This window comes from Artemia franciscana, chromosome 4 (genome assembly GCF_032884065.1).
Source record: "Artemia franciscana chromosome 4, ASM3288406v1, whole genome shotgun sequence".
Lineage (NCBI taxonomy): Eukaryota > Metazoa > Arthropoda > Branchiopoda > Anostraca > Artemiidae > Artemia > Artemia franciscana.
Window position 1 is genome coordinate 5,621,922 of NC_088866.1, and position 17,720 is coordinate 5,639,641.

At 35.3% G+C, this 17,720-nt stretch overlaps 1 protein-coding gene across 1 annotated transcript in view; it reads right to left on the minus strand.

The window, feature by feature from the left end:
* LOC136025901 (peroxisomal N(1)-acetyl-spermine/spermidine oxidase-like) overlaps nt 1-17,720 on the minus strand; it is a 59,608-nt gene that overhangs the window by 4,520 nt on the left and 37,368 nt on the right. The window contains exons 6-8 of the mRNA XM_065701961.1: nt 15,222-15,415; nt 11,444-11,567; nt 8,629-8,735 (exon numbers count right to left, since the gene is read on the minus strand). Coding sequence (XP_065558033.1) covers nt 8,629-8,735; nt 11,444-11,567; nt 15,222-15,415 — 425 coding nt within the window. The remainder of the gene's footprint in view (nt 1-8,628; nt 8,736-11,443; nt 11,568-15,221; nt 15,416-17,720) is intronic.

Consider the following 17,720-nt stretch of genomic DNA (forward strand, 5'->3'; position numbering starts at 1 on the left):
GTACAATGTGGTTTATGCATTGTTTAGCTTGTTTTTATAAGAAGTAAGTTTTAACTTTTTTTCAGATAAAATGAAAAACAGATCTTAGAAAAGGACGCAATTATTGCGATAAAGCTTCAGTAATTTTTACACCTCCACCCCATAAATAGGCATAACATCAGTGACGTCTATTCACAGAAATGTACAGGTGGTTAGGCCGAACATTTATTTTTATATATTTAAAGGGGAAGCAATTTTTTTTTGTTCTCAATGAAAATATCAAAACTAGAATTTTCAAAATCTAGGAGATTGGGAAGTCAAGTCTACTTCTTAGTGTTTCAGTTTGAAGAGAAAAATTTTGAATCTCACAACGCTTTAATCTAGTATCGAATACACAACTATAGCATAACCAATACCACCAATGAATTCTCTATAGCCTTTGGCTGTGCCATAGAAAATTAATTTGCGAAATAGGTTATGCAATAGCTGGGCGTTCGATCCCAAATTAAAGAGTTTGCTAAAGAAAGGATTTCTCTTCAAAATGAGAGATTTGTTGAATTGTCATTAGATTTTCTAAAATAATAACAACTTTTATTGCTCTAGAAACCTGAGGGCCATGACATTAAAAAACGGAAAAATTCTATTCTAATTAAATCACGCTACCTAAAAACAATACACAAATTACATAAAAGTACTAGGGACCAATATTCGCAGGGTGAAAAGAAAGACAGATTTTTTTTAAGAACTTTAATTTCCTTTTATTTTATTCGGCAAACCTTTTTGCATATTTTTACCGTCCAACTATTCTACACTATCGACAATCAAGTTCAATTGTAATATGCGAATTAAAATATTTAACACAGACACACATCTTCTGCAAAATTTATTAAACAAAAAGGCTATTTCAAGTACTTGCGACATAATTCAATTAAAATGCTGGAAAAACATTCCAATGAAAAATTCGACTTCTATAAGAGTCAAACCCAGGATGTTCAGATTAGAAGTTCAAAGCACTACCCACTGCAATAAGCAGGCTTGGTAACACTAATAAAGGATCAGAATGATAGAAAACGCATTCGAATGTGACCTCATTCATATAAAAAAAGGTTTTCTTCCAAAGTCTAGGCTCTAAGTGAATTTCCCCAAAGTCGTGCACAAATTTTAAACGAATTTTTTTTAGGTCTTGGAGACAGGGTCAGCAGGCCTTTACCAGAGACCATCCTAGAAATTTATTAACTTCTCAAAGTAAATACAAACCGAATTATGATTTCAATAAAAGTGCCAAAAAAAGCAATTTTTCAACGAATATACAAAAAAATGTACTTTTAAAAATATAGGAGGTGGGAATAAGTTCCCCCTCTCCTAAAGTGACGCCACTAATAACAAAGTCAGACTGCCATTCATCCAAGAAAATTAATCAGTAGCTAGACGGAGTTTTAATATAAGGCCAGGGAATGAACCTGAATTACACAAGTAAATAAAGAGAATATCTGCCACTAATAGATTATCGTCTCTGACTTACTCATATTTTATGACACTCATTTCATAAAATTATGCAAAAAAAAATTTTTTGAATAAAAAACCTGAAAATTATAGGAAAGAATAACTAAGTAACTAAGTAACTCCTCAGCCATAAAAGTTTTATGTTTTTAACACGCTGTACTATTTAAGAAAGTTCGGACATTTTTATGACTTGACAGTTCATTACAGGTTGTGACAGTTCTGCATGCTTGTGAAAATTAACTGGTGAAACTGGTTGTGCGATAGTTTTTTTGGTATTTTTTTTTAAAGTTGGTTTTGCATGGTTGAAATAGTTTTGCATGCTTGTGAGAAATCATTAGTGAAATTGGTTTTGTGATAGTTGTTCGTTAGATCCCAAATTAAAGCGATTATAGAATCAACAAGTTCTTCTTTAAAATGAGAGATTTTCCTAATTTTAACTTGATTTTCTACAATAATAATAGTAATAGTAACTCTTATTGCTCGAAAAACTCTATGGCCGGCGGATCTAGAACAAAATATTGGGGGGGGGGAGAGGGCGATGAGCAAAATATTTTTTGGGGGGAATATGACAAAGGTGCTAATAATTGACCAAATTGACAAATTAATTCTAAAAAAGTGAAAAAAAAACAGGGGAAAAGGGCACCAGAAAAAAATATTGGGGGGCCCAGTGCCCCCAGCCCCCTGGATCCGCCAGTGGGAGATGGCAATACAAAACGAAAAATTCGAGTCTAACTATTTACTCTACATAAACAAAAACATAAAACAAATTGCACATGCCTTCTCCCTAAAAACTTTATTCTTGCCCCAGGTGAAAACTACTCACCCTCAATAATGTAACTCCTTCTTTCTTAAATTCGTCTATGTCACATATATTACAAATGCATACAGTAATATACGACAAGTCATATCTTTTCGATAAAAACAGTCAGTCACGAAAATTTAGTAGAAAGCCAACCTAGCTCGAAAAACCATTGTACCGGGCAACGCTATAGCGTTGCTTATAGTAAAGACCCTATGGGTAAGGGCCACCCTTACGCCCTTTTTTCCCCAAATACATCTGATAAAAATTTTGATGTAGCCATTTTGTTAAAAATAGTTCCAAAATCATATATAAAAAAACTCTGGGTCGACACGACCCCCCAAGGTCCGGGAGCAGGCGTTGTAAGTTATACCCTGGGGGAAAATATGGTTCTTATAGAAGGGATGCTCGTACAAACTTCAGAGAGAGCTCATTTGATTGGAAATTAAATTTTGAGATAGCCATTTCTTTAAAAATAGTTAAAAGATCATATAATAGAAACTCCGGCGTCGACACAACCCGACAGAGCCAGGGGGGAGGGGTTGTAAGTTACGCCCTGGGGGCAAATATGGTTCTTATGGAAAGTATGCTCGCATAAAGTTCATAGAGGGCTCATTTGATTGGAAATTAACAGTTCTAGGTCATTTTTTCAGAATCAAAAGAAAGCGGAGGGCAACAAGCCCCTCCTCTTCCACGCCCTTTTTCTCCAAACGCATCAGATAAAAATTTTGAGATAACCATTTAGTTAAAAATAATTCAAAGGTCAGATAACAAAAACTTCGGTGTCGACATAAACTTTGGGGTCGTCGCACAAACTTCAGAGGGGGCTAATTCGATTAGAAATTGGAAGTTCTAATGCCCTTTTTAAGAGTCAAAAGTGATTGAAAGACAACTAGCCCTTCCCATGCCCTTTTCCCCCAAATACATCCGATAAATAGCCCTTTTGTTAAAAATAGTTCAAAGATCATACAACTAAAAATCCGGTGTCAACACAATCCGCCAGGGTCCGGGGGCAGGCGTTGTAAGTTATACCCTGGGGGCATATAACGTTCCTATGGAAGGGATGCTCGTATAAACTTCAGATAGGGCTCTTTTGATTGGAAATTGAAAGTTCTAATTGAATTTTAAAGAGTCAAAAGTGATCGCAGGGAAGCTAGCACCCCTACTACGCCTTTTTTACTTAAATGCGTCAGATAAAAATTCAGAGATAGACATTTTGTTAAAAATAGTTCAAAAGTTAGACAAGAAAATTCCGGTGTCGACAAAGCCCCCCAGGGCCCGGAAGAAGACGTTGCAGGTTATGCCCTGGGGGCATATATGGTTCTTATGGAAGGGATTCTCGTAAAAACTTCAGAAAGTGTTGATTATAAATTGAAAGTTGTAGTTCACATTAAAGAGAAGTGATCGGAGGGCAGCTAGCCTCCCATCCCCATGCCTGTTCCCCCAAATGTATCAGATAAAAATTTTGAGATAGCCATTTTGTTCAAAATAATTCAAAGGTCAGAAAACAAAATTTACAAACGATACAACCCTCTAGAGCCCGGGGCAGGCGTTGTAAGTTATGTCCTGGGGGTATATATGGTTGTCGTGGAAGGGATGCTCGTATATACTTCAGAAAGGGCATATTTGTTATTGAAGTGAAAGTTATAGCTCACTTTTTAAGAGTTAAAATAGATTGGATGACAACTAGTCCCCTCTCGCTTCACGTCCTTTCCCCCCAAATACACCAAATAAAAATTTTGAAATAAGTATTTTGTTAAACATAGTTGAAAGGTTAGATAACAAGAACTCTGATGTTGACACAACCTCCCAGTGCCCGGGGGCAGACGTTGTAATTTATGCCCTGGGGTATATATAGTTCTTATGGAAGGGATGCTCGCATAAACTTTAAGGGAGTCTTTTTTTTGGAAAGTTAAAGTTATAATTCACTTTTTAAGAGTCAAAAGGGATCAGAAGGCAACTAGCGCTCACCAGGCCCTTTTCCCCCAAAAGCATCAGAAAATTTTTGTTAAAACTAGCTAAAAAGTCAGATGAAAAAAAACTTTGGTATCAACACAGCCACCGAGGGCCCGGGGGCAGTAATTGTAAGCTATGCCCTGGGGGGATATATGGTTCTTATGGAAGGAATAAGGACCATATATCCCCCGAACCATATAATATAAAGCAGGGAGAAAACGCCCTGCTTTTTTCTCCCCATAAGCCCTTCCGATAAAAATTTTGACAGCCATAATCTTGAAAGTTGTTCAAACATCAGATAACAAAACTCCGGAGTTGAAACAGACCCCAGGGCCCGGGGGCAGGCGCTGTAAGCTATACCCTGGGGGAATACATTGTTCTTATGGACGGAATGCTCGTATAAACTTCAGAGAGGGTTCATTCGATTGGAAATTGAAAGTTCTGGTTCACTTTTTATGAGTCAAAAGAGATGGGAGGGCAACTAGTTCCACTCCCTCCAAGCCCTTCTTTCCTCACACCCATCCGATTAGAACTTTGAGATAGCCATTTAAAAAAACAGTTCAGAGATCACATATCGAAAACTCCGGGGTCGACACAGCTCCCCAGGGCCTGGGGACAGGCGTTGTAAGTTACGCCTAGAGGGGCATATATGATTCTTGTCAAAGGGGTGCTCGTATAAACTTCAGAGAGGCCTCATTTGAGTGGAAATTGAAAGCTCTGGTTCAGTTTTTGAGAGTCAAAAGAGATTGGAGGGCAACTAGCCTCCCCTCCACGCCTTTTCCCCCAAACTCATCCATTAAAAATTTTGAAATAGTCATTTTGCTATAAATAATTTTCCCCCAAAATAAATCAAAGCAAAATTATGAGATAGCTATTTTGTTCAAAATAGTTTAAAGATCAAATAAAAAAAAACTCCGGGTCGATACATTCCCTCAAACCCTCGGGGCAAGTGTTGTGAGTTGTGCCCCGAGGGAATATAAGGTTTTATGTAAGGGGCGGTCGTAAGAACTTAAGAGATTACTCGTATCATTGGAAGTTAAAAATTCTAGTAGCCTTTTTAGGAGTCATCAAAAGTGATTGTAGGGTATTTACCCTCCGACCAGATAGGCATTTTGTTTAAAATAGTCCAAAATTGAAATTACTATAAATTAGGGGTTGAGAAATACTCCTTAGCACTTGAGCAAGAATTGTAACTTACGTAAGTTGTAAGTTCTTAAGAGTCGAAAGTGATCAAAAAGCAACAAGCTCCTCCCCACTCCCTGTGCCTTTTTTCTCCAAATACATCTTATCAAAATTTTGAAATAGCCATTTTGTCGAAAAGAGTCCAAAATTCAAATTACTATAACTTAGGACTTGAGAAATCTTCCCTAGTTCCCTGGGCAAGGATTGTAACTTATATAAGTTGCCCATTATCAGAATATAGTGTTCTGTGGAAGGGGAGGTCGCAAAACTTTGGAGGGGTCTCATTCGATCGGAAATTGAAACTCCTAGCTCTTTTTTTTTTAGAGTCAGAAGTGATCAATGCCCAACAAGTCCACACCCCGCTTTCCCAAAGGGCATCCGGTCAAAATTTGGAGATAAGTAATTTTGTTCAAAATGCTTCTGGGGTTGACACCCCCAGCCCTGGGGTAATGGTTCTCAGTAATGGAACTTAATTATTATTACTTTGATACTTGGATTTACTGATTTACGTGGTAACTCCGATTTAAGGTGCAAGACCTGTAGGTTGTGCAAGTTGCTTATTGTTACTTTGGTCCTTTGTTTACTTTGATACTTTGTTAACTTTGATCTTTTCTTCACTTTGATACTAGTTTTGATGCTGTAATGAAAGTTTGATGTTGAAAAAAATTTTTTTTTTAAATAAAGAGTTTTTTAAAAACTTAAAAATTTCTGCAATCAAAAAATGAACACAAATTACTTTAAAAATGTCTGAGAGTTTTTTCCCAATTCTTTCCGAAAGAATCGTGGTTATGCACTCTAATGAATGGTGTCTTCAGTACATACAAGAGTATGGCTACTGCCCGTTCCCCTAACTATAAAAGTTTCATTTTCTTACTTAAATAGCCCATTCTCTTACTTAGAATTATCATTCTCTTACTTAAGTGGCTACGAAGTTCTGCAAAACTAGTTTACCTTTTTTTTTATTATAGTAATTGGGAGAACAGAATTCAAAGACAAGTGATAATTGGATTAAAGATTGGTTGTTAGACCAAGGTCGTCTTCAGGGAGTAGGGTTTATGTACTTCTAGTGAATGGTGTCTTCACTACAAACAAGAGCATGGCTACTGCCCGTTTCCCAAATGGTAAAAGCATCATTCTCTTACTTAAATAACCAATTCTCTTACTTAGAATTATCATTCTCTTACTTAAGTGAACAAATAAATCTCAAAACGAGTAAATGTTGAATATGAATATGAATAAGTTGAATATGCAAATCATGCTTAAAACGAACAAAAATATATTGCTATTGAGGCATAAATGAAACCCAAAACGAACAAAAATTGAATAAACAATCATAGTAAGCAAACATGAAATAGTTACTAATATAAATGGGTAAGTAAATCTTAAAACCAGTGAGACTTACATTGAATATGTAAATCCAGCTTGCAACAAACAAAAATTTCTACAAAGAAGAGTTTGGGTTTTGCCTCCTTTCACTGTAAAAGTCTAAAACTTACTGCAAGATAGGTGCTTTACTGAAAACGAATTATGTTACAAATATTTTCTTTTGTACTTATTACAACGTTGAAAATAAACATAGAAATTAATGTAAAATTAAATTTTGAATTGATGAGCGTTTAGCAGCTAATATCATTATATATCATATCAACTATATATTATAGCAACTTATATATTATGTATATATTATAGTAATATATTATAGCAATATACTATATAGGAATAAACTATATAGCAATATACTTTATATATTATAGCAGCTAATATATATTATATCATTATATATTATATATATTATATCATTATTATATTATATATAATATCATTATATATATTTAGTCTGAATTTATTAGTTCTTTCTAAGATTTTCCAAGACAAATATGGTTTTATTACAAACAATTGTTTGGATACTGTCCCCTTCCTTAACTGTAAAATTCTAACGCCTACTAAGCCATTGGTGCTTCCCTGAAAACGAATTTTAATACAGAATATTTTATTTTCCAGTTATTGCAGCATTGAAAATGAAAATAAAATTACAGTGAAATAAAATCTTGAACTGATGATCTTTCAATTATTAATAACATTATGTATCAAACATTTAAACATTCAGTTTGATTTTATTTGTACTTTTCAAGACTGTTCAAAACCTAGTTTTCAGTAAAGCGCCGGTGATGCAGTAGGTTTAAGATTTTTACAGAGGAAGAAGAAAGCGAAACCCAAAATCTTTTTTTGTAGAGATTTTTGTTCCTTTCAAGCTGGATTTGCATATTCAATCTAATTTTCACTCGTTGCAAGATTTATTTGCTGAATTGTATTGATAACAATTGTTAGTTTGTTTGCTATGATTGTTTATTTAATTTCTGTTCGTTTTGGGTTTTATTTATGCCTCAATAGCAGTATATTTTTGTTCATTTTAAGCTTGATTTGCATATTCAACTTAAGCTTTACTCGTTTTGAGATTTATTATTCATTCATATTAGTACCTGTTGTATATTTTTTGCTATGATTGTTTATATAATTTCTGTTCGTTTTGGGTTTCATTTATTCTTTAATAGTAATTTCTGGTTGTTCTGAATTTCATTTATTGTAGGTTTCTGTTTCTTCTGATCTTAAGTTTAGTATGGCCTTTACTTTTCTTTAGAAAACTTCTTTTTCGGAAAGTTTTTTTTTAAACTAATAAACAGAAAGAGCAAATTCTAAGAATACTAGCCCACTGTCCCTCCTGCTCCAACTGCCAATAATAAAATTTTCTCAATAAATTGAAATTATTGCTATTATTATACTGAAAAATGCCAAGAAATGAAAAGCGCTAGATGGAGTTGATGGTGTTTCAATCCTCAGTTAGCCAATTTTCAGATTGAAAATAATTTTCTTCAAAATGAAACATTTTCTTACTTGTCATTGGATTTTCTATAATATTAATACTAATAACTTTTATTGCTCTAAAAACCCTAGGGCCATGGCAATAAAAAATAAAAAAATTGATTCTAATTAAATCACTCTACATAAAAAACATTATACAAATTAAATTTTTTTATTTATATGCTCCATTACTAACCTTAAAAATCGTCCTAACCTTTCAACCCTTACAAAACCCTTATCCCTCATTATACTCGCCAGCCATCTTTCATCAACTGGTCAACACTAGCGCCAGTTTCCACTCTTGTGAGTTACTCTTGCTCTTTAGTCCTTACTTCTGAACACAGTCTTACCTTATAGCGCCTATGAGTCTTTCAGCCTCTCTCCATCCAGATTCAACAGCACCGTGAACAGTCGAATAAAAATGGTCGTGTGTCGCCTCGCCGGCAAACATCAAAATCTGAAATAAATTTATTACGAATAAGAAAATAAGGTTACTTAAAGATGGTGGCTAAGAGACTCTGATTATGCGATTTCAAGCCACTCTACAGACATTGAAACCACTCAAGCCACAAGCCATCATAATCTTGATCAGCTCATATTTTAGCTATATTCGTAAGGTGATTATTAAACACTTCTCAACAACTGGATACTCGACTATTCAAATTTGAGTTTGCTTGAGTGGCTGAAACCACTCAAGCCACAAGCCATGATAATATTCATCAGCTCATATTTTAGCTTTCTCCGTAAGGTGATTATTAAAGCCTTCTCGACAATTGGATACTTGAGTTCAAATCCCTCAGCGATTGTGATGCTGTATATGATGAAAATTTTCTATTCAGTTTAATCAAACAAGACAATCAGACAGATGTCTTTTTGAAATTCGGAGGTAACTCATAATCAAGTGGAAATTAAATTCATCTCCACAACAAGACACATGACTTAAAATCTCTACCGTTAATTTGGATATAACCAGTATAATTTGAACAAGACTATTCTAAACATTACTTATTGAGATTTATTTGACAGGGAATAAACCTTTTACTAAGCCTTTTTCATTGGTCTTGTTTATTTGCCAATGTTAGGGTCATCTCCTATGCACTGCTTACCCAGCATTAATTAATTTCTCACTTTTATTCTTCTTTGTTCTTCTAGTCTGTCATTTCTTAATTTTATGGTCTGCTTTTATTAATTTATTGGGGTCCATTATTTTGTTGCTTTGTTACATTGAGTCAATAAACTTAATTCAATTCAATAGCCATTTTGATAAAAACAAAAACGGGTAAACTGTCTTGGTTATTTCAGGGTGGCACATTTACACGTTGTTAGATGTTAAGCCTCCTCGAGTAGTGAGAATTCTTGCTCCATTACAACGTACAAAGCTTGTGCCTTGACTACCTCCTACAAAATCCTCAACGATTTGAGGCGCTTGTATGTATTGGATTGACAGAGGACCTTGAGTATGAACGTCCTTGCGTCAGCCCTGCAGCGTGTTGCTTATGCTGAGTTTGAGCTCTGGGTTCGTATTAACAAGCTAATTGAACCTACACCACCATCGCAGGACTTTTAAGTTCTTTATAATCACATCGCAGTCAAGTGTGGTGTGTCCACCGTTTGCAGATTGCTTTTTGAACTGTTCCTGGAATTCTTGGAATCTGAGGAGATTTTGTGATTAGTTTCGTATTTCATGAAGATATTCCTACAAACAATTTCAGTCAAAAACGACAGTTCAACCTGCCCATTACGTTCAGAGTTAGAGCATGTAGAAATTTCCAAAATGAACACTTCATCTATTTCTCAAGCTCCATTTCTTAAAGTGTCTCTTAAGTGATCAATTTGATAGAAAAAAAAAACACAGATGAATTTTTGGCTTAATTTTTTTAATTTAAAATCTGAACGTTTTTCTCACAAACTCGGGAGTTTTTTTTAAATTTCATCCAAAAAAGTTTTTTTTATTGTCTCCGGAGCATTCATGGGGAGTTACAATTTATGAACGGCTTTCGAATACAATTTACTAATTTTCATTATAAACAATGGAGAAAACAGAATTAATGCAAATAATAGTCATAAAATGCCAAATGACAGAAAATGAAATAAACGATGTATATATCTATATATATATATATATATATATATATGGTGTTAAACACATAAAGCTCTTCATGATTCATGACATCTAAGGGGTTGGGAACAGAATTTTTTTTCAAAATAAAACTTTTCCTGAAAAACAACGGGAGACTTAATAAAAAAAGTCAAATAAAGATAAAATCCCGCATAAACCTAAAACTGCTTCGTTTTAGACGGCAAATCCAAAGTGGCGCAATGTACAGCGCGTTGTACGATGGAAAAACAAATGGGACACAATATACGGCGCCAGGTAGCGATACAACTCGGCAAGTAAACGCTTGCAATAAACCTACTTTGTCACAGCAAGTTTGGCACAGCTGACATGGAAACCTAAAATGTCATGTTCCACCGTACGTACACAAGCACTACGCTTATCTGGACCATAAAGAAGACCTGAATATTTAAGAGAAATAGACTCTATAATTTCTTTGCCTGCAACTACAGCAGATAAATAAGATGTTTTTTACCACAGGAATTTTAAAGGAAAAATCTAGTCTTCGACGCTTGTTCAGTCGCTGAACAAATCAGACCAAGATCACAAAGGTCAATATATAACATGGTCAATAAGGTCCGTATATTATGAGGTCGATATTTGTAAACCGTTAATCATCCTGGTCACAGTAGTCGCAAGAATGTTAAACATAGCACTACTCAAAATTGAACCTTGTCTGAGACGTCCAATGAGACGGCCTATTTAAGGCCCAATGAGATATGCCTATTAGACGGCCCAATCAGACAGGCCTATTTAAAAGTTCCTTTTCAAGTTTGAGCCAAACATAAGTAGGGCTACTCCAACATGAAAGCAACATAGCAAAATGGGGTGTAACACCACACTCAAGCAGACAGCACTCAAAGGAAATCCACCTTGGTTTAGAATAGCCTGAGTCAAATCTGTAGCCCAAGAGGTTAGAAAATTAAATCTGCTATTTCAAGAGATTGGTACTCACTGAAAAAACTCCTTGGTCTAGAATAGATTCAGTCAGTTTTTAGGCTCAAGAGGCGGAAAAATTATAATTGATATTTAAAGAGGTTGTTACTCACAGGAAAACCTCCTTGATCTACAATTGGCTCAGCCAAATCCTTGGCCCAAACTTGATTCTTATCTGCCAGCACAGTACGATAACTATATGAACCTCTAGTATATGGATTTGAGTACCAAGTGGACCTGAAATTAAATTTAATAACATCTCAAACAAACAATAAAGTGGATAATGCAATGAGGAAATTTTAAAGATCATGATTTGCAGGGGAAAGTTAATTGAATATTTTGGCTATATATCTAGAAAGATATAAGTAAGCTTACGATAAAAACCAGAAAACTAAAAATGTAACCAACAATGAAACTCTTAACGTTACTACTTTGTGCAAGCTCAAGTAGAACTGATAAACAAGGTCATTTATCCTCCCAAAATTATATTAGGATCAAGTTTTTCAAGCAAAACTTGCTTTTTTGGCAGCTAGCTTTGCAAGCTAGCAAAGCTAGCTTGCAAAGCTAGCAAAAATAAATTGTTTAGCTAGCAAAGCTAGCAAAATTAAGGTTTAATTTAGCCACTGATGAACATCCTGACGAGGATAGGCTGGGTATGAAAGGTTGCAGCTCTTCCAGTGCTGTGAGAGAGTTTCGAGTCTCCGCTTCGTCATAAGTTTCTTTCTCGTCACTATCCTCGGAAGGGAAATCCTAGTGGCTTGGTCTCATAGTGGCATCTGGGTGGAACTTTACCGAGTTTTCCTAACCAAAACCGTGACTAAGAGCACTGCAGGGCGACCTTGAGGAATGGCACCCTTCAAGGACATTATAGCCTAGTAAACGACTCAGCATTTGCACTCGATTCTGATTAATCGATAACCTTTCTGGGTTTGGTCTAAAAAAAAACCATTCTTGGCTAATTTATCTAATATGGGTTGCATCCCCGTAGTAGCACAATATTTGTAGGTATGAATATATAATGAGTTGGAGGTAATAGGCTTGAGATTGTCTTTCGACTATTGTTGATAGAAGAGCATCACTGAGTGTGGAAAACCATGTTGTGACCAAGATGGACCCAGTATTTCTCAAAGCCTTCATTCAACTGGAGATCTTAAAAACTCTCGCTGTCTCGCTCTAAGCGAGACAGCTCGCTGCACTTGTCCTGCACTGTTCCTGGACTACTGCTTTTTCTGAAGCCAAAACGGATAGCTGATTTAAAGAATAATAAAATTTGGGATAACTTTTGGAATAAACTTAATAAAATAATGATTATTGGAAAACTTAATAAAATAAACTTTGGGAATAAAAAAGGTTGGGAAAACTTTAATAAAAGAATGCTAGTTGCTCATTTTAAGACAAAACGGTGCATGGTACCATTCATAGTAGTAGATGCCTCTGTAAAACCGGCTAATGGAGGAGGCAATGACTCCACTGAATTTTATTTAATGCTACAGGAAGAAAAAACAGTGTCCCAAGTGGGAATATAGTATTTTTATTAGAGGATTTAATGTCCAGGTCGGTAGAAATATGGATAGATGGTATCCTAGCCTAGATAAATTTGGTATAGAAAAAGAAAATAGCAGCATAACAATAGTTACAGACTGCTAAAATTTCGTAGGTATAACAATCTAATTATAACCAATGCAGTATTTGGTCAAAAAATGGTCCATAAGTTAACATGGTATTCACATGATGGCAAGACAGCTAACCTTATTGATTATGTTATTGTAAACCGACGACCGGCAGGATCGACACAAGATACTAGGGTATATGGGAGTGCTGTTATTAATGTTAAAAGTAAAGATCACCATCTAGTAGTGTCTAGGGTTAACTTAAATCCGAAATTTAGGAACTACTTTCCGGAAATCTATGAAGTTGGTAAATATTAGGATGAAAATTTAAGAGTAACTTTCTAGGAATAATCGAAAATTAAACTGGAGAATGTAAAATTTGACAATGTAGAGGATAGATGGTATAATTTTGCGAAAATTGTTTGTGAAATCGCTGTCGATGTCTTAGGGAATAAAGTTAGAAACACAGCTAAAAATATTAGTGGAAGTACTTTGTATCATTAAAGAGGAGAGGAGGCTTATAAAATAATTATTTGAATGATAGCGCATAGGAAAATGAGATGAAAATGAAACATTACTACAAAGGCCCAAGTGCTTAACCATCTACTGAACACAAAATATTTAGAGTGCTTCCTCACAAAGTTCCTGTAAAAAGTGAATCTGACAAGCCATTGATTACTTCAGTAATTAAAAAGCACATCAAAGAGTACTGTCAAATTGATAAATGGTAGTGCCGGCGTTCCGACCCAGCTCTCTTAAAAGACTGCAAAATGGCATCAACTGATGCTAAAAGAAATAACAAGAAGACTTTGGCTTGCAAGTTACTTTAAATGTTGTTAATACACTTTTTCTTTTTACTGGGATCTGTTTGACTTTTCAAACAGGCATTACAAAATTAGAAAATCCAGAGCGTCCGGACAAAGGCGAAATTACTGTCTCTGAGTATGAAGCACACAAATAATTGTAAAAACTTAGAGCATGGAGCCCCATGCTCCAAAACCAATTCATTTTATACGGAATTTTGTTTTATTCATTGTAAACCCGCTAGCACCCGTCATTAACACGTTACAAGGCAGATCCAATCAGTTACAGAGCATATATAAATTCGTGCAGGGATTCTTCATTCATTTATATTTTTGATTAGTGCGGACCATTCCTACTTGAACATTATGCAGCAAAATCCATCTAGCAGCTTCTTTTTTTTTTACCTAATATGGCACCACATGTTCTCATATAGCCTGTATAGCCTCTCGGTACCTCTAGGTATAGCAGCTTGTTCGTATAAATAGTACTTTTTTATTTTTCTCTAGTTTTTATACCTAAATTATATTATTTTTATTTTTCTTCTTTCTAAAACGGATTCCTATTTTCCAGGTATCTAAATTTGCTTCCAGTACCCAAAAAAAAGAAGAAAATGAAGACTATACCCATACGGAAGATGTATATAAGATTTACCCAATAATCTTACCGGATACACTTACCTATAGTGTCGGAACGGTCGGGGCCATTTCCGTACACCAGGGTTTGTCAGAAGATCCCTGACTCAGAACTGCTGTACGTTATAAATACAAAAAAAAAATTCTATAGCTCGAGGTGCACTCATAATGAGAGGCGATTTCAAGACTTGTGCTATGTTTGATATTGTAAATTCATACCTTGTAGTTTTAAGCCTATCACACATTTCGGTACTTCTCAGTATGGCAGCACCTTTGTAAAAATATGTAATTTTTTTTCTATAACGTCTGTCAGGTTGAAACGGATGTTTAATTGGTAAAAATCGATAAGGTTCGTTTCCATTTCACCTTAAAATCAATAACAAAGGCAAATGACTATCAGCCATGTAACACTATCAAGACAATTCAGAATTTCTATTATACCACGACTTTTACATTCTCACAAATAATTGGGAGATAGGCGCAGTCGGTGACAGAGCATATTTATGTTCGTACTGGGATTTGTCATTCATTTAAATTTTTGATTAGCACTCAGCATTCCTACTTTCATAGCAAAATCAGTCCTCCCATTTTTGTTTTTACCTATTATGGTACCGTATGCTCTCATATAGACTGCAGAGCCACTCAGTACCTCCAGGTATGGCAGCCTATTCATATAAATATTACTTTTTTTACTTTTGTGTAGTTTTTACTACTGAATTATATTATTTTTCATTTTTTTCCTTTTGAAAACGAATTCCTATTTTCCATGTCTTTAAATTTGCTTCCAGTACCAGAGAAAAAAAAATGCAGACTATACCCATTGGAAAAATGAATAAAAAACTTACCTGATAATCTTTGTGGGTTTGGGTATCGTATATCTAGTTCCAAGATATTTCTTCAAACACTGGTAGCAATCTTCTAAAACTTGTTCTTCAGGTAGTATTTCCATGCTGCGTGCTGCGGCACCAAAAATCCATCCAACTAGCATATTCGGGTTTTTCCGAACGGTGTAAAATCCTAATATATCTCTTATCCAGTCCTAAAATGAAGCCATATGCAGTTGTAAGTTTCACCTTAAATTCAGAGATACATTAATGAAGAAATACAGTACAAATGTATTGATGAAAAACACAGTTTTGTTCTTTCGTAGAAAGAAGGTTTCCGAAACCGCAAAATCGTCACACAGGCGTTGAGGGGTTACCTATCCTCCGTCAGCTTTACAGCCCTATTTTCAATGATGTTACTTCATGTTTTGTTAAGTTTTAGGTTTCATTTTAAATATACTAAAATGAAGCCATAAAGAGTTGTAAACATTACACAGCTTTGAAACTTAAGGCTAGGGAATAAATTTCCCATTATATTACCTTTTCCCCTTTTTTTACAATAGATTTCTTTTAGGCATTCCGTGAAGCAAGTAGTTTTTCATGGGAAAATGACAATTATTCGCGTTCTTTAAGGGAAAATACACCCTCCCAGGACGCTCCCATTTCCCTTAAATATTTCTTTACGACCTCCAACGACAAAATTCAGAATTGACCCGATTTTTGTTTGGCCGTAGATCGTTGGCTGACAAGGACGCCCTATGGCATTCTGTCATCCTTCATCCACAAAACATGTCCTTGTCATCTCGATATAGCCCTATAAAGTGGTACTGAACCACAGTTTAGGCACAGCTTACTGATTGAAATATGGTCAGTGAGACAGGAGGTACTGAAAGCAATCCGTAGACAATTTCTCAGGAAAACTTCTAACTAATCCTCCTCCATCTTACAAATAAACCTCCATCTTTTGGGACGCCCATACTTCAGAACTAATCTTGATAACTGTAATCACTGTAACTTCTTTTATTCTAATCTTGAAACACAGTTCTTACCTTTTCACTGTGAAGAAAGACCCTGGGCCTTGGCTATTCTACTTTTAACATCTTCAATGCACCCACCGTCTTTACTAATAATACTACGTCGGTAATTGAAGCTCTACACTTGATTAATCTTCTCGTTTTTTAACAATGCCTTCATTTGTCCCCAGGCTTAGCGACTTGGTCTTCTTAATATTAATTTTCTACCACAGAGTGGGATGATCTCTAATTCCCCACACTCGAAGGAGAGTCGACTTGCCACTGTACTATGGCAACTAGCCCAACATGAGATTTAGCCAATTTGAGCTTTTGAAGTTCAACGTAATGAGCTTCTCCTAAGCGATGATGCTAACATCTGTACATACGCAAAAAATCAGAACTTAACCTGAATTTTCTGTTGAAGCTAAATTTGTAAAATATACTTGGATTAAGATTACCGAGAATTCTGAAAGCTCTGATATTTTGAAACTGCCGAGTTTTTACATCCAAAATGTATTTAAAGAAATACTTTAGTTTAATTTGCGAAAAATTCATTTGCTATAATGAGAGAAAGGTTGAGATGGCTAGGGTACGTTCTGCGGATGAAAGATGACATATTGCCAAAGATTTCCAAAGATGACATATTGCCAAAGATGGTCCTTTTCGGCCAACCGTCTAGGGCTAAACGGAAAGCAGGTCGTGCACGTTTGGGGTGAGATGATGTCATTAAGAGAGATTTAAGGGAATTGGGAACTTCCTGGGAGAGTGTAAAGAGGGAGGCTTTGATTAGATTGGGATGGAGGAGGAGCGTGCGTAGCTGTGTTAACCTCAGGCGGCTTGATGCTGCTGTATGTTTCTAGTAGTAGTAGTAGAAGCTCTACAACATCTAGATATACTGATACAACAATCTAGTATACTGATACATATTCAGGGTAATTTTGGTAGTAGCTGAACTAACTGACTGCCTTATTTTTAGGCACAAATCTACATAGGAGTAAAGGGGGCATTCTTGCTTCATCATCGTGTCTCATAAAGTCTATTTGCAAAAATCAACAATGGTTTGGACAAAGCGGAGAAGATCCAAACGAAGTTCAAAACCGGCTCCACAACTTTTTCAGAAAATTGGCAAACTAACAATTTTTGGCAAACTAACACCCAGATCTCTGGGTGTGCTTCGCCGAGTTAAAAACCTAGTACCCTATAAAATTCTTCGGTTACTTTATTTTGCTATTTTTTACCCGTATATTTGCTATGGTTGCTCTTTATGGGCTAGTAATTTTGTATCATGTTATAAAAAAATCCAAAATAAAGCCGTTAAACTTTTATCACCTAAAACTTTATTTACTCATAATATTAATGAACTTTATACTAAGGATCAACTTTTTGATATTTCAAAAACAAGAGACTACCAAGTTAGTATTTTCACATATAAATTTATTAATAATATACTTCCCTCTTCTTTCGAAAATTTGTTCTCCATTAATTGTGATCTTCATAGCCAAGATAC